At 40.3% G+C, this 21,777-nt stretch overlaps 2 protein-coding genes across 10 annotated transcripts in view; one reads left to right on the top strand and one right to left on the bottom strand.

The window, feature by feature from the left end:
* The window catches only part of AASDH (aminoadipate-semialdehyde dehydrogenase), a 116,890-nt gene that overhangs the window by 25,970 nt on the left and 69,143 nt on the right, over positions 1-21,777 (top strand). For 5 of the 9 annotated variants that reach the window (XM_059721764.1, XM_019481261.2, XM_014594888.3 and 2 more), the window contains 6 exons: positions 324-442; positions 1,225-2,038; positions 3,288-3,451; positions 4,086-4,211; positions 5,318-5,449; positions 6,649-10,603. In XM_059721764.1, coding sequence (XP_059577747.1) covers positions 324-442; positions 1,225-2,038; positions 3,288-3,451; positions 4,086-4,211; positions 5,318-5,449; positions 6,649-7,098 — 1,805 coding nt within the window. In that variant the 3' untranslated portion in view covers positions 7,099-10,603. Of the gene's footprint in view, positions 1-323; positions 443-1,224; positions 2,039-3,287; positions 3,452-4,085; positions 4,212-5,317; positions 5,450-6,648; positions 10,604-12,290; positions 12,762-21,777 lie in introns of those variants that run through there. The other 4 variants (XM_059721768.1, XM_059721766.1, XM_059721765.1 and 1 more) reach the window with 2 other exon arrangements.
* CRACD (capping protein inhibiting regulator of actin dynamics) overlaps positions 12,763-21,777 on the bottom strand; it is a 77,183-nt gene continuing 68,168 nt past the window's right edge. The window contains exon 8 of the mRNA XM_014594994.3: positions 12,763-12,950. Within this exon, the coding sequence (XP_014450480.3) occupies positions 12,790-12,950 (161 nt within the window). The 3' untranslated portion in view covers positions 12,763-12,789. The remainder of the gene's footprint in view (positions 12,951-21,777) is intronic.

Below are 21,777 nucleotides of genomic sequence, written 5' to 3'. Positions count from 1 at the left end.
GTAATTTTCTGTTAAAAATGTGTAGATTTCATTCTCAGCCAGTCCCTCTGCCTTTTAAGTTAGTGGTGAAACAGCTGTCTTTAGTTGGGGAAGAAGCAGGCATGGTATATGTGTTTGCAATGCTATGCATGTGTCATAAGGTGCATTCTTTCAGAGATAGGTGGCATTTTGTGTGGGTCTAATTGATCAGTTTAAAAAGTAGGGGTACAAATAAAAAAAGTCTAGTCTGAAACTGAGGTGAGTATTTGGACCACAGCATGTATCTGGAAATATAAACTTTTTAAAAAGTAATGAAAAATTACTTTCCTTTTTGTTCTGTGAAGGTAAAATTAATACATCTGAACTGAACAAGATTTACAGTGCCCATCTGAACTCCATAAGGCGTGACAATAAGCTGAACGGAGCAGAGGGATTGTGGGAAAGATTGCAGCATTTATGGAAGGTAGTATTTTAAGTGGCCTTTTTATCACTGTAAGTGGATCATTATACATGTGTCAGGAATTAAACAGTTTTAATAAGTGTGACTAACGCAACAGAATATTCTTGCTATACCTACATTAAGCATTGTTGCTCCATCCATTCAGTTAGAACTTAAATACACCTTCTCTGTAACAGCCAGGAGGGGGTCATTTATTTTTTTCCCCATAAGATGAAGTTGCAGACTGGTGGTAAGCAGTTAGTGTATATAGGATGAATTATTGACACACAGTCTGTCAGCAGTTCCTAAATGCTTCCTCTCATACTAAACTAGATATCCCTAAAAGGAGCCAGTAATTGGGGCATGGAGATTTTCAACAAAGCAGCTACTATATAACTAGAATTTACGTACTAGGTTCCTTTTTATGAACTAGAAAGCTCAATTTATTTTCTTTGTTAAATAGATGGAACGCTGTCTTGAACTGTCTGGTTTTGCTGTATATTGATTCCTATGATGAATACATGTTTATAAGACCATTATCATTACAATACAGTGGCAATAGAGTTGGGGGCAAAATTGGAACATAAAATTCAATTAGTATTGCTGAAATTTGTGTGTGCCCATAGACCTTGACTGGCCCACATTTAAAAAAATAAATAAATAAAAAAGCGATGATCCTGCAAGTTGCTGAGCACTTTTAGTTCCTGTTACTTTCAGTGGGAGTTCTGAGCATTTGACAGGCTCCCTGCTCCAATCTTCTAGTGCCTCTGCATGTACCTTACAAATTATTTTCTCTTCTTCTCTAGTCCATTCTGAGTCTTCCAGATGAGCCTTTCAGCATTTCCAAAGACTCAGTGTTCCTATACAGTGGTGGAGACTCTATAAAATCGCTACGGTTTCATGATGAGATTGAGAATATGGTAGGCAAGGTCATACCTGGGCTCCTTGAAGTTATTCTCAGCAGTTCTATTGCTGAGGTTTACAGGCTTGTTCTGAAAACTGTGTTTCCAACTGAGGACCAACTTAAAAATCCTAACACCTCTATGAAAAGAAAACTGAATGATTGCAGTGGAGAGGAGGCTCGTGAAGAACATGTGAACATTAAATCTAGAGGATACGTCACTGTTGCTGCAGGTTTGATTTCATTTGTTGCACTAAGTCGAGGAAGTCATATGTTCAGTGTGAACTGCTCCAAATCTTTTATAAATCTAAGTAAAATGAGACCGGCAAGAACCAAATTAAGACAATCACCATTGTCTTCACCTGTAATTTCTAATATGATGAAAACTGAAGAGAGGCGGAGTGATCTAACAAATGTCAGCAAAGCAGATGAAATAGGTCCTCCACAAGGATCTCTTGGAAAAGACAATTCTGTACCAATAGCTAAGTTTCTAATAGTTGTAAGATGGACATCTTGTACTGGCAAATGTGTAGATGCCTCACCATTGGTTATAATACCAGCAACAGATGATCTGTCTGCTACTGTATATATTGGGTCTCATTCTCATGCAATGCAAGCAATTGATCTAGACTCAGGAAAAATCAAATGGGAGAGAATTCTTGAAGACCGCATTGAATCCTCTGCGTGTGTGTCAAAGTGTGGCAGTTTCATTGTTGTTGGTACGTATTTTAATCTTCCTATTTTTAATCCTTTTTCTCTTTTAAAATTTAAATATTTTTAAAACAGTTTATTTAATCTCTGTCAGTATGTAAGTGTCAGCTCTCCTTTCTTCCCCTCAGTCAAAAGCTCAACTACAGAAAATAAATGAGAACACAAAGAGGAAGTAGTTTCAAGAATGAATTATTGGAGGGCAGCTTAATGTATTGTAATCTAAGCTCATTCCTTTTTTTTGTGCCAGTATTGGCATCAGTTGATTTGTTCTTTTTCTTGATTGGTCTGTACTGATAACTATTAATGAGTACAGGTATTTTTATAGGGTTTAATTAGCATTTGACTATTGGGCTGCTTAAGAAGCATGATGCATCTTTCTTTTTAAAGAGCTTAAAAATGGCGCACAGGTTTTTGATGACTCAACAAATTAAGTTCTTTGAAAAAGAATCCATTAAAAAGCAAGTTTGGGGTACTTGTATTGTTAGATTCATACTCTATTCCACTGGTATATGGTGTCTGAATTGCTATATGAAAGCAATTTGTTGTTGCTGTATGTCAAGGTTTCTATAACTGCCTTGCATATGTTTAATTTGTCACTTATTACTAATCTAATGAAAACAAGGGGGACTTTTATCATCTGATCAGGTGAAGACGGGGTAATTAAATACTGTTATCTTTCTAACAAATGTGTTCACCCCTGATATGTGTATATTTCTAAGTTCTAAAGTCTAAAAAGTGTAATTAGCTTTGAGTTCTACACAAAACAAGTGACTAGTCTTTAGATAAGTGTTTTGATTGATTTCTGTTTAACCTGAAGGTAACAAAAATCTGCTGATGTAGTATTAGGAACTAAATAATCCCTGGAATCGTATCTTGGATTTTATTAAGCAAAACTGAACATAGTAAGTCTCTATGTCTTTATTTCCAAAAGCATAAATGAGAATATTAGTAATTTAATTAACATGCCTTCCTCCTCCATGTTTAATATCTCATGCTTTCCTTTAACAAATTTCACAGTAATAGCATTGCAAGAGCGGTGAAAAAGGCATAGCTTTAAACTTGATTTGGAATTAATGCAGTGTGCAGTTAATATTAATTGCACCTGTATGGTAATATTGTCAGCAAAAGCTTGAATACTGAATAATGCTAGGAAATATAGTGGTAAGTCAACCTATTTTTTTCACCACCAGTGGTGTAGGTGCAACTGATCCAAATCCTTTTTTCCCCTCTCACCCTTTTACATTTCATTTTATACAGGAGGTTACAGTGGTTTAGTGTATGTGCTTAGAAGCAATAATGGGGAAACACACTGGGTGTTTACCACTGAGGATGCTGTGAAAAGCTCTGCAGCTCTAGATCCTTCTACTGGACTAATCTACGTTGGATCACATGATCAGCATGTATATGCTTTGGATATTTATGTAAGAAGTCACTTTTAACTAACCTTAAATGTAAACTATCTGCTCTAGGCCTTATCTAAAGTAGCACCAGCTGAAGGTCTATAGAATTAGCAACCATGAGAGCACTAGCATAAGTGGACAATCACCTGCCACAGATACTCGAAACGGTGAGCTAAAATTGCTGCCTTGAAGTGGGATTAGATAACATGGTAATAAAACACTTCTGGCAGTCTTCCGTAATGTGCTCCCAGTGTTGCTAACATTGGGTTAGAGCAACACCCCCGTCACTAAATTTTCCCAACCTGCTTAATTCCAAAATTGATTGTGCACACCCTGTGTTAGCAACTTATATTAGTTCCACAGTTTGAGATGGTGTAGACTTCTTTAAGTGTGTGTTCAGGGAGAAAGAAAGTGATATTGGTAAGTATGTTGCATATGTAATTGCTGAGTTTCCAATATTTAGCTTGGTGGGAGAAGAAACTCTTACTTCAAGTGATGATGAATAGTAATATTCCTTTAAGTAGCATTTCCTAAATAAACCTACTTTTTGAGAGAACATTTACATTTGAGAGCTCTTGAAAATACCATCCTGACCTTTTAACTCCCAGTTATCAGATAGTATAACTTCTTATTTATATTTTTCTTCTGTTGACAGAAAGAGGAGTGCATCTGGAAGTTGCACTGTGAGGGTGGAGCTGTGTTTGCTTCTCCTTGTCTAAGCCTGTTGCCTCATCACTTGTATATTGCTACACTAAGAGGATGTTTACTGGCTGTAAATCCAGTATGTACTTTTCCTGCTATCTCTGGTCTCAAACCTAAGTATCTTATTCAGCCAAGAGACCTTCTGTAGTTCGGAGTAGTTTTGCTTTAGTAAGAACTGCAAGGTCATGCCTTATAGCAGGCCTGTCTAACTTGCACCCCCTCTGTTGTGTGCACCCTGCAAGGAGTTAACTTGCTGTTTTTGGGCTTCAATTGACTGTAGCTCCTCCCATCACTCCTTCCTCTGGCTTCTGCTTCCTGCTTCCACCACAGGGGGTGGGTGGTGCAGCGCAGCCCAAGGCACCAGGGGAGCACACATTCAAGGATCTGAGGGTGGGGACTGTGGTGCTTAAGCAGCACAGTGCAGCATGGGGGTGCCTGTGGCTTGTGGTTGTGCAGCCCAGGTGGTGTGTAGCCGCCAGCTGGTTAAAAGTTGGATGGCCCTGCTTTATCATGACAGTCTTTTTCATTTAAGAGTCTCACTTCTGTTGAGAAGGAGATCAATATTACCACCCCCATTTTGAGCATAGAAACATAAGGAGCAGAGGCCTTGCTGCATGCCCAAGACCACATGTTGGGCAAAGTGTGGCCTGCAAGGAGTTACTTTCTGGTTAACTCTGCAAGGAGTTAACTTCTGGGAGTAGTACTCAGGACAAGTAATAGAGATTTGGGAAATATCTGTTAAACCATTGAGCGTGAAGGGGACTGCTTGGTTTTGTCCAACTGGCTGAAGAAAAATTTGCAAAATGTCTTGAGCGAGACATTTAAAAAAAAGAAAAATTATTTCATTTCTCCTGTTGTCTCAACTCTAGCACCCCATATCATAGTGGCTGTCTCTGCTTTGCCACCATTTGCAACAGGCCCTGCAATCCATCATCCACCCACATGAAGCCCTCCAAAACCAGCCCTTCACCATTTTTGGCACCTACTACTATAAACTTCCCCAAAAGCATCCAAACCACTTCCCAAAAGCATCCAAGCCTCTTCCCAGGGATCATTGCTTCCTTGAACCCTCTTCTCCTTGTGGATATTCCTAGTCCCAGCCCAGTTACAAGAGCAATGATTTGCCTTTTAGGTTTGCACAGTGTTTTGCATCAAGCTACATGTATTACACTTTATCTTTCACAGGACACAGGGAGTAAAATCTGGAAAAGCTCCTGTGGAAAACCTCTCTTCTCTTCCCCACACTGCAATGCTCAATACGTCTGTGTCGGATGTGTGGATGGAAATCTGTACTGCTTTAGTCACTCTGGTGAAAAGGTAAAAAGCCTTTGTTGATTTATTTAGTGGTGCTATTTCTTGCTTTCATCACAAAATTTTGGATTAGATTTTTATTAATAAAGCTGAGTCATGTAACAGTTGTCTTGAGGATTCAGTGATAAACATACAGTAGCTCTGACACCTGCCATCTGAGTCACAGTGTACTCATTTTACAAAACAGCTAATTGGAATACAGAGAAAGCAAGAAGTTTGGCCAAGTTTATCCACAAGCTCAGAGGCACAGCAAGAAATAGCCCCAGAATCCCAGGGCTCATAATTCATAATGCACATATAAATTCCTGAGGATCTTGGTTCACATACAGATATTTTAACATGGGTATTGAGTGAGTGTGGTGTTAGGGGGTGGATACTTCATTTTGATTTCAGTTCAACTGGAAGATGTCATGGACACAGCAGGATTTAAAGCAATAGTGCTTTTAAGTCATGTTCCTTCTTCCAGGTGTGTTCAGTAAAGATACCTTGCTGCTTAGAATTGGTTTCACTAAAATGTTTATAATGTTGTCAATCAATATGTTCCTGTTGTGGCAGACATACTTGTGTTAGTGTGTGCATAACTCCTACTTTATCTCTGATAAAAGATCCTGGCCACAAAATACGTCAGGTTTTCTTAGCTGCAGTGGGAAGACTTTTATTGTCTTAGTGATTATTGTATCTCAGGTTTCACTTTTGTTGTTAACACTCTCTGAGCTGCTGTTTTTTCTAACCACAGTGTGCCTCACAATTCATAAGCATCATCTTTGTAGTAAAAGGTGCTGCTTGTATTCTGAAACAGAGGTTAAGAGTCTGCACAGCACCAACAAAATGAGAAGAAAGATTTGCTGTATGGTTGATGGGAGGAGATGTGGAAGCACTAAGATATTAGTATAACAGATGTTTTACAAAGGCTCTACAAGCTTTAATAGTCTTAAAGTATTGGTTATGTTTCCTTACAGCCATCTCCATGCAGGCAGTTGATTTATAGGTCAGTGTTTGGGCATTTTCTCTATATATGGTTGGTTCATGTATAGGCGTGGTAAGTATTCTCTAGCTTTGTATTCTCACTATGCTCTGAAACAAAGTGATTCCATACATTTCCCTCTTTGGTCAACATCCTGTCTGTAGAAGTTAAAGGTGTATCGTTGGCAACATGTACAACCTTCAGTAATGGAATGTTCATTTTTTTTAATGCTGTTCTGTAGGTTTGGCAGTTTTCCACCAGCGGACCAATCTTTTCATCCCCATGCATCTCAAGCTTAACTAAGCAAGAAATATTTTTTGGCTCCCATGACTGCTTTATCTACAGCTGTAATATGGAAGGTAATTTACTGTGGAAATTTAAAACCACTTCAAGTGTATACGCAACTCCATTTGTTTTCCATAGTCATGACTTGGAGAGGGAAGCATTCCTGGCAGCAGTGTCTACAGATGGCAATGTGTGGCTTCTGAATGCAAAGAATGGCATGGTAGAGGGTATCCATAAACTCCCAGGAGAGGTATTCTCTTCCCCTGTAGTGTGTGGGGAAAGGCTTATTGTTGGCTGTAGAAATGATTATGTTTATTGCCTAGATTTGTTTATAGCTGAAAAAATTAGGAACAGCAAAGATGTGCTAAATGCTCCACTTAACAGTAGTTCTTTGAATGCATGTTAAGCACCTTCACTTGCAAGATGCTGGCTACATCATGGTCCTTGTTTAACATTGTACAACTGTCTGGTTTTGAAAACTGCATAGATAGCAGTTTTTTAACAATGTCTAACCTGGGCTAGGTGAAAATGCGTGCATGTACTTATGTGGCTTCTCTCACAGCCATAAAAAGTGAGAGTAGCAGAGGGTTGCTCTGTATTGGTCTGGAATCCAGGTTGATACAGACCAGCCCAGGATCCAGAGACTGCAAAGGTGATTTTTAAATCCATTTATCTTCCTTTGCACCAAGCACAGACTTACCAGAGCAAGGAATCAGTCCTGTAACTGCATACCATCTAGAATTCATATTCTAATATATATTAATATTCTAATATATGCCTGAAGAATTACTTTGTTTCATCTAGGAAGGTTAATCCTGCCAGAGGAATCTAAGTAAACTGAGACTATCTATGTCTGTACCCCTTGAACTTTTGCTACATTAAATACAGTAGGATTTTCTGTGGTGACTAGGCCCTGTCAACAAAAGGAAACTTGTTGCTCAAGCTGCACAAGCTCCCTTGAACAGCAGAAGGTCTACCATCCTGATGCACTTTCTGCCAGTGTGGTTGTGCCTATACCAAGGGTTCGGCAGGCAGTGCTATGTTGACTATGGGAAGTGATGTCTTCATGAATCCAGCCAACATTGCGCTGCCTGTGGAACTTATCGTGCAGAGTAATATCGAGTCTTTGGTTCTATACAGTGACACAAGCTTGTTTTTAAATACATAATACAGAAACTGCTTTCAAACTAACTTTTTTATTAAAATTCAAGATGTATTCACTACATGAAGTGCTTAGTACTGATGCTTCAAACCATTGTGAAAGCATAAATAAAAGCTTACTCATTCTTCTGACTGGCAAGGAAATTGAAAAAAGCATAAAAGATCAGGAATGGCATGTCCAAAGGCTCCAAATTCCTGGTAAGTTAAAGGCCCTAGTCACTAGGCCATATGGCATTCTGTAGTCAGTTAATCCTTGTTAATGCTGGTTTGCTTTGCATAGCTTTCAATTTTGTGCGAGACGGCAAGTCTAGAATAGTGGTTAGGACAACTTACCTGGGGTGAAATGGGACCTTTTATTTCCTACTACAGTCAAGTTAAGTATTTCACATTCATTATTCTTTTTAAGCCTAGATCGCTCCATGTCCGTGTGCCTTAACTGTTAGTGTGTAAGGTCATTCTCCCACATGCTGTCTTACAGAATACTTACTTTTATGCAAAGCACAGAAGCATTGACAGGAGGCATTGAGAGCCCTTTACCATTGTCCCCCTCAGAATTAAATAATCCTTGAACCCGTGACTAAAACATTCTTTTAGAAGATGGGAGATATGGATTGATGTCCCTGCAGGCAGAGAAGGGGTAGAACTTGGCTCTCTCCAGCATGGTACTCTTAAATACTGGGCTGCTGGATAAAAGGGCTGGAGGGTTGTGGTGGTACTGGCCCCACTGCCTCCTCTCATTGTGTTTTTGTGGAAAAAAAGGCCAAGGTAGTTGCAAGCTAGCTTGTGACTGAGTCTCAACAGGAGCTATGCATACTCTGCAACCTGGAGTTAAGTAAGTCCCATTCCTCAGAAGGCTGTGTTGCTTTACATGCCTGTGTCGTTTTCTGAGTGGACACTCTCAGTATGCTGGCTTCTGAAGATGCTATTCCAAGGCACTTACTTCTCTCAATACATTGTATAAGGAAGCTAGGCATCTAACCTGGCAAAGTGGATTCCACCAGGCAGTAAGGTGTCAAGTACTTCTTCAGATCTCACATTTAGGATGAGATCCAATTCCATCTATAACATGCCTAAGTATTATCCTGTCCACCCATCTTTGGTCCCTGAAAAAAGTTAATGTACCTGTTTTTGTAATGTGCCCTCATCAAACCTTCAGGTGTAAGTGTCAAAAAGCAGCAAGCAGGAGGAGGCCCATGCACCCTCTGTGGTTAACTTTTTTCAGGGACTTAAATAGAGTGGAAGAGGATTGCTCCTAGATACCCCATAGGTGGAACAGAATCTGGCCCTTTACTTTGGCTCCTGGGGGCCATACATTGGAGCTGTCAATTTGAGGAATGTGCTTGAGATATAATAAGTAACTTCTACCACTTAGACCAACAGTGAACAATGACCTGTTTGTATTGTGCATAAACTAAATAAACCCAATTATCCAAAACCAAGTTTCTTTGTTGAATAGTTTGCTGAATTGAGGGCAAAGTGCTTAAGTTCCATTGAAATCAACAGGCCTGCTCCCATATTTACAATTTAAGCATAAACTTAAAAGCTTAGCTGGATCAGAGCCAAAATAAGTCACCATTATGGGATGGGATCCTTGCCTGATGGTGAAATCAACTCTTGTTCAAGTCCAAATATGAAGAAAAGTGTAGTAGTAACTTCTTGGAAGCCCTTAAAGAACACCTAATAAAATGGTTCTGTGCAAATGAATTTTGTACTGTCACTTTTTCCAATTTAGTAACTAGTATTGAATTTGCTAACTGCAAATGTGAATTCCCTTAACTTCAGTGACAAAAATTTTATTTTTTAATGCATTAAGCACCTTCAAAGCTACAGAAGTATTTGTAGATTTTTTTATTGAAATAGAACATTCTTTTCCAGTACTAGACCATTTACATTAAAATCTGACAACCAAAATTGAAAATAAAATAGAAATTACGCTGAATGTATCCCTTCATCATAGATCGTGTTACTTGGTTTTATTGTTGGTAAAAACACATAGCAAGACACTTGCAGCACTAAAAATTCTATTTATAAAGTAACCCCGACCTACACTGTTAACAAAAGGAGACACTGAATACATACATCATCAGATAATTTTGTCTGGATTATAATTTAATAGCAATTAAAATGACATTAGTATAATAAACCATTGCACTTTAAAACATTTGAAAAATTAAAAAAAGTACACAACAGATACCCCACAATTATACATTTTGTGTATAGTTTTATACATAACTATATGAACAAAGAAGTTAATCATATATAACCTTGTCTGAAGAAATGGTATTTTGTGTGTATAAGTAAGTTACAAAAAAATTGAAAGACAATATACTACATAGTGGTTCATTTAGTTCTTAAAACATTTTTGCTGTCTTAAATAAATTTAGTAGTAACAGTTTTTTACATAATTCCAACAATTTGTTCAGAAATGGCTGCAACAAAGCTAAAGCAAAGTAACACTTCATTGGTATTTAGTGCAAATTTTTGTGTTGATTTTACATGAAATGTCACTGAACATGTAGACTTTAAGAAATGTTTCGGAATGAGCATTGTACATAGTCTGAATACAGTTCCATTAGTACACTAGATACCATTATACTTGAAAAGACTCTGCTTTACTTTAAGATCATTCATAATGACGACTATGTTTTGCGTGTGCTGTAAATGTGTCCAATGATGTTTGGTAGGTTGGTACATTTTGCCGTGCATAATACCACCTACGCTTACTCTGTAAATGTATGCTGTTCAGGACACCTGTGCCTTCAGTTCAGTTCATTAATCCTGACTTGCTGCTTTTAGTTACCTTCACAACTGGCCTAAGCTCCCACTTTCCCTACCAATCCCCCCATCCCCCCCCCTCTCCCCACCAAAACACAGCCTTTCCTGCATCCAGAATCCTGAACATGGGTTTCAGACAGTTCAGAGTTTTAGTTACTAAACTATATTGCAGGCATTTAAGTCCAGGTGTGCTATAAATGTTCATTAAGAATGGCTACTTTGTGGAACTATTAAAATACAAATAATGATGAACCAAACTCCTTCTTCAGATAATCGCACAGAGATCCTACTAAAGTCTGTAGGAGCTGTGTTCAAATATCTGAGAGTAGCACTTGCCCATTTATACCTAAACTATTTAAAATACTTAGTACTGGAAACAACGATAGGCATGTTAAAGGTTTAGTTTAAATATGAAACTGAGCTGACTAGCAACTGCTGAAGAGCCACAAGAACAAACCTGTCTGCAGCTCCACATCTCCTGAATCTGATGTGTCCCTTATGTTTGTGCTCCTGTAACCATGTTCCTGGACCTTTGTTTCCTACATAGGATACAGTTTATTCAGTAACGTTTGCTAGTCAGTTCTTGGAACAGGGCTCAACTCTCTTTCACATTATTTAGAGTGCTTCTCCCCCATGCAATTTAGCTGAAGTGTTACTATGAAAAGTCATATCTGGTATATCATTCCATAATAATATAATGTCCCCTCTCCACTAAAATGCCTCCTCTTATTATGCTGTAGACTTAAAGTTCCTTTGAGCTATAAATGTATGCAGGATTTTTAGAAAGTTCAAATTTGAGTTTGTTTAGGATGTACTTGTGTGTAAAAACCATTCTTCAGAAAAAAATAAGGCATCAGTTTTCCTATGGGAAAACTTAAGGATACCAAAATTTTTATTGTTCCTGTTACGAAGAAGATAAAGGGCATTTCCTTTTAGCTACAAGGAGATAAATTCTGAAAGAAACATTCAGCTGCAATAATTGATATGTGGGATAGGAATATATCACTTTTTCCCCACTCAGTTTCAAAGCTCAGTTCAGAATCTAACTGAACTACCTAAGGTCACAGAGGGAGTAAGGCCTTCAGGAATTAGAAAGTAAAAACCCCTCCTGATTCTCAGTTCAAGAAAGTAGATTTAAATACATTCTAACATACCATCTTCCCCTTAAGATGCCAATGACTTGGTCTTCTGTTTTCAGTCACGTACACTAGAATCCTACAAACATTAACATCTTAGAGGACACTCATTTACAAAGTTGGTCTTAAGGAACTCAGATTCCTTTTATATATAAAACTATGCACATGCACAAGTATCTGTAGTATCAGGACTCTACGCTGCAAGTGCTTCAGAGCAGGGATGGTATCTGCATGTGTCTTGGATAGGCCTGACCACGATCAGTGCTCAATAAGTGTCATTGCTTCTGTGTTAACTAGGAAAACCACTTGATAGTCCTAGTACATCACTTTCTGTTTCTGTCATCCTTTTTCTGTTTGGTTATGGTATATTCATATATTTAACTAGAATGATGGGTAAATGGTTTACTGGGTGGGCGGGGGGGGGGGGGGGTGACAAATGAGTTACAGTAACTTGCATGCCTAGCATGAATAACACCATTGCATCAGGGTTTGGGTAATATCACCACAGCTTGCACTTCTTCCACAGATAGAAAGACATCTCCTAAAACCTTCAGCTGGGCAGAGATTTTCAAATTGCAAGTAAACTGCATCAAACCTTGATTTCTAAAACAAAGTAAGCATTAGGATGAAGAAGAGGGAACATGCATCTTTCATGCCTTTTCAGTGCTGGAACAGGCAGACTTTTCTGAGATCTCTACACTAAGAGTAGAGATCCCAAACTCCTGAACCAACGTTCACAAAATGTAAGGAGCGTACTAGACTAGAGATTGTGTCCAATAGCTGAGCTGTCCTGTATTTTGAGGGAGACTGGCTCTCAACTTTGTGCCTCAGCTGGCTCTTTACCTGTTTTTTCAAAGTGATGGGACCTATGATGTGTGTAAACCTTACAGTAAGCTAGAGAGAGATAGCGAGTAGTTCAGTTTTCAGTCCTCTGGGACACGCATTTTAGTTTTGTCTTATGTAAAAAGCTGAATAAATAAAAGGAGAAAACAAGAATCAACAGTAAAGACCAGAAAGACTATAGTTTACTTAATGATCTGTGGACAGTCACTCCAAGCTTTTGCTTTCCTCTTGGCTAGGGCCAGCCAGGCTGGTTCTGTTGAGACAGGGTTAGCGTCGGGGGTAGAAAATCTCTTGGTAACCTCTTTTGCAATTGGGGTGGATGGAACAGAATCTGAAATCTCCACTGTTTTCAATGGGGAAGGGGAAAAAGAAGAAAATACTTAAATGAAGTATGTGCTGCACTGCAGAATAATGATAGAGAATTGAACATTTTATTTTTATCAAACATATCCTGAAACACCACATTTTAAAACCATATTTCAAACTTCTGTGTCAAGCTTTCAGAAGCAAATTAATTTAAACAAGTTGAATGGTTTATGAGTAGTGAAACCTGGTCATTTTAAAATAGGATTAACCCACAATTCTTTTTCAAAGCTTTTTTTCCCAGAACCTGAAAATTCTACTCCTCAGACATCCATGTAACAAAGCATCTGCAGATTTAGTTCTGCTCTCTTACACAGATGCAACTCCACTGTCTTTATATTATGTTCTAAGTGACAGTTGTGCAGACTGGGTTCCACAAATTTCCAATGAGAAGGGAATCTAGCCCTGTGATTTCCACTTAGTAAACAACTCTGATGACTTGCCTACTTAGGAAGGAACAGCAGGTAACTATTCTCCTCTTAGCTGTTTTCAGGCTTCAAGTAGTGGAAACCTTTGCCACTGAAGTAAAAGCTGTGTTTCTGAGCATAAACAAGAATCAGATCTGTTGGATATGAAATTGCCTTTTACATATGCACTTTTCAGAGCAGAACCACATGAAAGCGAAATGTATAGATTAGGCAACAGTACAGATTTACTAATAGTTATACATGCTAGAGTTATAGAAAGCCCTTGAAGAGTTGAGTAAAAGCACAGTTGGTGATTATCAGGTCTTTTGCACATCTTATCCATTATTCTATGATAAGGAAAATTAGGCTATAACTAAAAATGCCAGAATAAATTTCCTCAGATTAAAGATCTCTTAAGACATGGGCTTTGGTAAGGCTTTCAGTGAGCTAAATAATCTGTAATGCCTGTCTGTTATCAAGGCAAAGGTATCATGTAACTGTCTTAAGCTGCTCAGTCCCAAACACAACAGACAATTTCTAAGATTGCTAACAATTAGGTTCAGATATAGAGGCTATTTTCTAGACAAGTGTCTTCTAAGAACGGCTGGATTCTACACAACTTCACATAAAAAAAACCCCTTGAAAAATGCAGTTATAAGCCTGTAGGAGGCAGAATCAGTTTTTTTTGCAAACCACCGTCTAGTCTTAGAAGCATCTGACCTGTTTTCATTTTTATGGGTTTTTTTTTGGGGGGGGGGGGGGGGGTGTTTTTTTTACCCATTGGCATTCTATTATCTTGTGCAGCAGCTGGTAGCAGATAGTATATTTACTGAAATCTAACATGGGGTTTTTTTCCACCCTAATCAGCATGGAGGGGGGAAGGTCTCTTGTCTTAGATTCATGTTCAAAGTGGGGCATGGGGGGGGCAGGTGGTGGCTGCAGCAGAGGCTGTGCGGAGCAGAGGGTGGAGGTGGTGCAGGGGGCTGGAAGGCTACAGGGGGAAAAATGAGGGCAAGAGTGGCACCTGAACCACCACCACTGCTTGCCCTGGTATAGCAGGGGGAGGAAGGGAGGGGGCAGAACAGAATTCAGGACAACCCTTTGATATTCAGATTGTATACCTGGAAAATTGTAACAAATTTATATATTTTCCATATATAAAATCTAATTATGGGGGGGTCATCTAAAATTCAGGGTCATCTTAGATTCAAGTAAATATGGTAGTTTGGGAGGCTGGTTATTTCAAAGATCCTGCAAAGAGAAGCAGAGTGTTTTAAACATTACCTTCCTAGCAGCACATTTTGTATAAGATTTCAGTGCAAGTCTAAACTACGTACTTAAAAATACTATTTTAAAAATATTTATAGAAAATATCTGTTTTAACATTTATGTTTTTCTCTTGGGGAGGCTAGAGTTACCAAGTTCCAACCTAGACTTTCATATCAAATGCCTTCATAATTGTATCTATCCCTCACCAACCAAATAGATGTCTCTATTCCTAATAAGCAAGACATGCTGTCTGTTACACTGTCTGTTATTCTGCTGCAAATATTGTTACTTGACCTCAGACATAAATCTTGACCAAGTTTAAATCAAGGTTAATATTTTGTTGAGGGCAGTGTTAGACAGGTTCCAGTTTTCTTCAAAAATAACTGGACATCTGCCCACAGATTCAAAAGCAAATGTTTCTTTCCTCACATTTTAGAGAGGGGGGATGAAGATAGCAGCTACAGAAGTTATTATTAGACCTGAGTAGAAACCAGTCTCATGCAGAGTAGGTTCTTTTATCAGAGGCACAGATTTCACGGAATGCAGTTCCTATCAGCCAGGAGGCACTCCTTCCTGTGTGTCCACTAACTGAAACAATGTTGACCCAACATTTTTGATCTGTGAGGACTTAAACAGAAGGAACTGAATCACCTCCTCACTTTTAACCATTTATTCTCTGCTACACTGTAGTACACAATATAAGTGTCTATTACGAATTTGTAATAAATGTTCCTTCAGGAGCTCAGCAAACTTTTCTTCAAACAACAGTTCCTATGATTGGGCTTGACTAGAGATAGTCTAATCAGAGAGCCCCAGACAATACTTTATAGCAATTAATTTCATTTGCATACCACGTGAACCCTTCCCCAAAAAATTAGCCATAGAAAATTGGGGCCCGTGTCTTCAATGAGGAAACTGATTTCCAGAAGGGCTGGAGGCTGAGGCTGCATGAAGCAGGTGCAGGATTCCCTTCCTCAGCCTCACTCCCCTTTCTCCTCACACCTAGCTACCCAGCCACCAGCTACTGGTCTAACCCTTTCTCCCTGGTGAATTTTTTACAGTGTTGGTCTGCATAAAATTAGGCTGCAGTTGTGAAAGGGGTAAACTGTGTGGGTGATGGGAGGGACTCTGCTCCCAATCCTTCATGGCCTAAGCCTGCAGCCCAGTGGCAAGTAAGACTCTGCCTGCTCTCCCACTTTCTTTTCAAGGAAGTCTTTTTTCCTTCATTCTGTCTTCTCAAACCAAGAGATGTTCTTTATTCAGGGGACATATCTTGTGTGAATAAATATACATTATTTTATTTAATTATTTAAATTACACCTTATTTATACTATATAGTAGTAATTGATCACTTTGTTTTTATGTCTAATGCACATAAAAAAATCGACTTCACATCCCAAGCAGGAGGAAGAAAAATGCTGAAATGATCTGTAAACCTGCATGGATGAACAAGTGTTTCAAATAGGCCATTAAGGATAAGCAAAGAACTACAGCAATGGAAAAATGAACCAAATCAATAGGAGGGAAATTTGTCTCTGGTCCAAGAGCTTACAAAGAAAGCAAGAATGGCCAAAGGCTGAGGTGAGTTAGATCTTGAATAGCATACTAAAACCAGTAGTAAAACTCCTTTGGTCATATAAATTAAAAAGAACCAGGAGGAAAGAAGTAGGACCATGATATCCTGAAGACAACTTAGGTGCAGCCCAAGAGCTGAATAAATACTTCACCTTAGTCTTCACTAAGGATGAAGATAAAACTAAGAACAATGGTCAAGTACTACCTGGCATTGGAGACATGATTATATAAATTAACATATCTGGAATGGAGTTGAAACACTGAAAAAATTGGCATGAAGATCTCTTGCATGGATCTTCACTGAATAAGACAATTCAGATAGGAATCTATGACTGGAGAATACAAAAGGTAGCATCTATTTTTTTTTTTTTAAAGGGAGAAAGAGTGACCTAGGCAATTACAAACCCACTTGCTTCATTTCAACACTATGTAAGGTTTTAGAATTGATATTGAAGGAAGGAATGATCAAAGTTACACTATCTGGTATAGTGCCTGAAGACTGGAAGAAGGCCAATGTGGTGCCTATTTTCAAGAAAGGGAGGAAAGTGGATCCGGCAAACTATAGGCCCAACAGCCTGACTTCTATCCTGGGGAAGATCTTAGAAAAGTGTATTAAAGAGGCCATTCTTAGCAGACTAGCTGATGCCAACATCCTGAGGGATAGCCAGCACGGGTTTGTAGCGGGTAGGTCTTGCTTGACCAATCTCATTTCCTTTTATGACTAGATGACCTATCACCTGGACAAGGGAGAAGAGATTGATGTCATATACCTTGACTTCAAAAAAGCCTTCGATCTGGTATCCTATGATCACCTCTTGGCAAAACTGGCCAATTGTGGCCTTGGGTCCACCATGATCCACTGGCTGGGAAATTGGCTCTGCGGTCAGACCCAGAGAGTGGTAATTGATGGAAGTCAATCGTCATGGTGCCCTGTGACCAGTGGGGTCCCCCAAGGCTCTGTCCTTGGACCCATATTGTTCAACATCTTCATTAATGATGTGGACATTGGAGTCAGAAGTGGACTGGCCAAGTTCGCTGATGACACCAAACTTTGGGGCAAAGCATCCACACCTGAAGATAGGAGGGTGATCCAGGCTGACCTGGACAGGCTCAGGAAATGGGTGGATGAGAACCTGATGGTGGTTAACACTGAAAAATGCAAGGTTCTCCACCTTGGGAGGAAAAACCCGCAGCATCGTTATAGTCTCGGCAGTGCTATGCTGGCTAGTACTATGGAAGAAAGAGACTTGGGGGTCATCATTGACCACAAGATGAACATGAGCTTGCAGTGCGATGCTGCGGCTAGTAAAGCAACAAATGCTGGCTTGCACTCATAGATGCTTCTCAGGCAAATCCTGGGATGTCATTCTCCCCTTGTACTCGGCCTTGGTGAGGCCGCAGCTGGAGTACTGCATCCAGTTTTGGGCCCCACAATTCCAAAAGGATGTGGAGAAGCTTGAGAGAGTCCAGAGAAGAGCCACGTGCATGATCAGAGGTCAGGAAAACAGACCTTACAACGACAGGCTGAGATCTATGAGGCTCTTTAGCCTGGAAAAGCACAGACTTGGGGGTGATCTCATGGCCACCTATAAGTTTATCAAGGGTGACCATCAGTATCTGGGGGAACGTTTGTTTACCAGAGCGCCCCAAGGGATGACGAGGTTGAACGGTTATAAACTACTGCAAGACCATTTCAGGCTGGACATAAGGAAGAATTTCTTTACTGTCCGAGCCCCCAAGGTCTGAAATAGCCCGCCATTGGAGGTGGTTCAAGCACCTACATTGAACACCTTCAAGAGTAAATTGGATGCTTATCTTGCTGGGATCCTATGCCCCCAACTGACTTCCTGCCCTTCGGGCGGGGGGCTGGACTCCATGATCTTCCGAGGTCCCTTCCAGCCCTAATGTCTATGAAATCTGTGAAAGATTTGAAACCAAAGAGAAAATGTGACAAAATGCAACCTGGGTTAATCTGAGGACATTGTCAGTACCTGCCAGTTAATCATTTTCAAACTAATTTCAGCAGTCTGTGACAAGATAATTAACTACTTGGATAAGGGCATTACAATGGATTTAATTATTTAGACTTAAGCAGAGCTTTTCATAGCATGCTTCCTGGAAAATTATTGGCCAAACTGGACAGGACAGATCAGTACTACAGTTATAAGATGGATAGGAAGTTGGTTCAAAGGGAGATCAGAGTAGGTTATATTGAAAGGTGAGTTCACTGACTGGGCCTGGTTACTGATGTCTAGATATTGCATCAGAGCAGGGTTTTTTAGCCTTTTTTGAGCAGTATACCCCTGGCAGCCAGGGTGGCGGGGTTGCAGCAGCTAGTTGTAGAGCGGGGGGGCTGTCACATGCAAGCTTCTCCCCCCTGTGTCCGACCAGCTGGGCGGCGCCTGTTTGACCTGCAGAGGGATGCTGCTGCCCTTTCCCCGCCCTGGTCCTGCTCCTGTGAGGTGGTGGTGCAGGCCAGCAACACTCTGTCTCTACCCGCGTGTACCCCCAGGGACCTTTCAAAGTACCCCCATCGTTGAAAACCCAAAGTATCCCCAGCATACCCCCAGCTGACAACCTTTGCATTAGAATAATGGTCATGGGGAATGGCAAGTGTTAATTAGTTTCAAAAGCCTGTTTGTGACAAAGTTTTCTTCAAGGCCCAATGTATCTGAAGCCAGCAGACATGCATGCTGGGAAACTGAAGACTTGTATCACACTGTTCCATAACATAAACAGTGTACCCAATCAAAGATAAGGGACTCTAGAGCATTGGTGCTAGATCACAGTGCTCAACTGCAGAGTCCTTGGGATGTTCAGTTTTGGTGAACGGCCCAAATTAGGAAACTGGTAAATGACCAGATTAAGATTCATGCATGTGATAGGTTTGAGGAACAAAGCAATATGCTGTCAGGACAGAACGTGGACAGGATGAACGTCACAGGGAAACCAATTAACAGTGCCCGGGAATGAAGAGTCATCAGAGGGAGAGAAAGGATACAAAGGAGGGATTTCAGAGCAGGAAAGGGACCCCAAAAGGGGAACCCAAGGCCACCATGGACAGAAGACACACCACCAGCCTGTCTCGCTCACCCCACTGTGTTTGGGGGGGGGGGGGGGGGGGGTTGGGCCTCAACCTCCAGACTACAGACTGCTGACATTCAAGAAAGAACCACAGGATGAAGCTCACATACTGGCCAGATGCACCTTCCCTCTGTGACAGCCCTAGGACTGGTAGGTGTAAAGTTTGGGAGATTATTTTGTATATTATTCTTATCTGCTATAATTGTATATCAAAATTCACCTGTTATCAAATGGAGAAGTCATGGTCAATCTGAGGGTTTGGGTCTGCCCAGAACAAGGTACCTGGGTCATAAATTCAGTGCCAACAGTCACCAGTGGGGTGTCCCTGAGGGGTTGGTCTCTTGTTCATAACTTTTAGGGACCATATTACTAGTGGTGGAAGCATCGTGGAATTTACAGATACATTTAGATAATGTTATGGAATGGAGCATTAGAAATGGTATGAAGTTTAACAAGGGATTTGGTTACAAGATGGAGTCCACAGACTGGGGACATCTGAGGAAGAGAAGAATTTGAGTGAGTTGGCTCATCATAGGATGACAGTGAGCCGCCAGTATGATGCAGTTGTGAAAAAGCTAATGCAGTTCTAGGGTTTATTAGATGAGGTTATATCCAACAGACATAAGGAAGTACTGGTTCTAGTGTCTGAGGTATCGGTAAGACTCCATTTAAGATCATATGTGCAGTTCTGGCTACCAGTTTTCCAGAAAGAACAGCTTCACTTGGAACAGTACAAAGAAGGGCTGCTAGGGTGATTAAGGAAATAGATATCTTTTCTATGAGGAAAATTAAAGGAGCTTGGCTAGTTTAACTTCACAGAAGAGAAAGTGAGAGGTCAAGATTATCTTTTACAAATACATTTGGGTAGTGAATATTTGGGAGGGAGAAGAGCTTTTTAGGCTGAAAAACAGCACTAGTGCAAAATTAAATACCATGAGATAAAATAAACAGTCCTGGTTGAAGAAACCAGAACCCAGGACTTCCTCTCCCAGAAGTTTGCCTTAAACACTAGCTTCTTCGTTGCCCAATGAATCTTGAATTCTTTTTTTGGAATGGCAGAAACTTCAACATTAGGGGCCTGAGAGAGAACCCAACAAGATTAGCTCAGCCTGGTGGCAAGCGTGCTTTCCTAGGAAGCGAATGATGCAGGGTTACAATCCCTAAGGCTGAGGAAGGAACTGAATCTAGACATCTCATCTCCTGGCCATCTGCTTTAGCTGTTAGGCTGTTGTATTTAAAAGCTGGGCACCACTAGCATCCCCCCATCTCTGTTTCAAATGAAAGTAGTTAGGTCTACAAGCAATGGAAAAATGAACCTAATCAGTAAGAAGAACATTTTTCTCTAGTCCAAAAATGTAGGAATGAAGCAGTTAGGAAGTCATAGGTTTACAGGAAATGTCCACTTATGGATTAGAAATAGACTTAAAGATAGAAATCAAAGGGTGAGTATAAATAGTCAGTTTTCAGGATGGGAAGAAATAAACAGCAGAGCTGACCCAAGCAGGGTGAGGGGCCCAGGGCAAATCAGCCCATGCGGGGCTCTGCACCCACTCCGATCCCACATGCCTCAGACCTGAAGAAGCTGCTGCTGCTGCTGCCATCAGAGAGAGGTAGCGAGCGGCTGGATGCAAAGCTGGCAGCGCGGAGTTGCCACAGCTGCTCCGCCCAGCTCCACAGAGCCCCCCAAAGCGTGGGGTCCAGGGCAGTCACCCCAATTCGCTCCCCTTAAGGGTGGCCCTGCCCCCAGGGATCTGTGTTGGGACCAGTGCTGTTTAGTATACTCATAAATCTAGAAAAGGAGGTGGGTAGTAAGGTGGCCAAATTTGCAGATGACACAAAGTTATTCAGAATGGAAAAGAACAAGGTGGACTGTGAGGAACTACAGAAGGAGCTGGCACTACTGAGCAAATGGGCAACTAAACAGCAGATGAAATCCAATGTGGATAAGTATAAAGTGATGCACATGGGCAAAAATAACTCATAGTGTAGTAAGTCTACTATGATGCTGCTACTATATTAGCTGTTACCACACAGGAAAGATTTGGGAGTCATTGTGGACAGTTTGTGAAAAACATCAGCTCAGTGCTCAGCAGCCATCAAAGAGGCAAACAAAATGTTATGGATTATTAAGGGAATTGTAAACAAACCTGAAAGTATCATTATGCCCTTTACAAATCCATAGTGTATTCACACCTTCAATATGGTACCCAGTTCTGGTCCCCACACCTCAAAAGTATATAGAAGAACTCAAGAAGGTACAGAGAAGGGCAACAAGGATGATTAGTGGTTTGGAGGGGTTTCCATGTGAAGAGAGACTGAGGCTAGGTCTATTCAGTTTAGAAGAGATGCTTGAGGAGGGGAAATGATAAGGGTTTACAAAATACTAAATGACAGAAAGTAAAAAGGGATTTATTATTTACTCTCACACAAACTAGGGGTCACATAATGAAATCAGTAGGTAGTAAATTTAAA

The sequence above is a fragment of the Alligator mississippiensis genome, chromosome 2 (assembly GCF_030867095.1).
Source record: "Alligator mississippiensis isolate rAllMis1 chromosome 2, rAllMis1, whole genome shotgun sequence".
NCBI classification, from domain to species: domain Eukaryota; kingdom Metazoa; phylum Chordata; order Crocodylia; family Alligatoridae; genus Alligator; species Alligator mississippiensis.
Note: the sequence above shows the minus strand (reverse complement) of the source record. Positions and strands in the feature narration are given on the sequence as shown.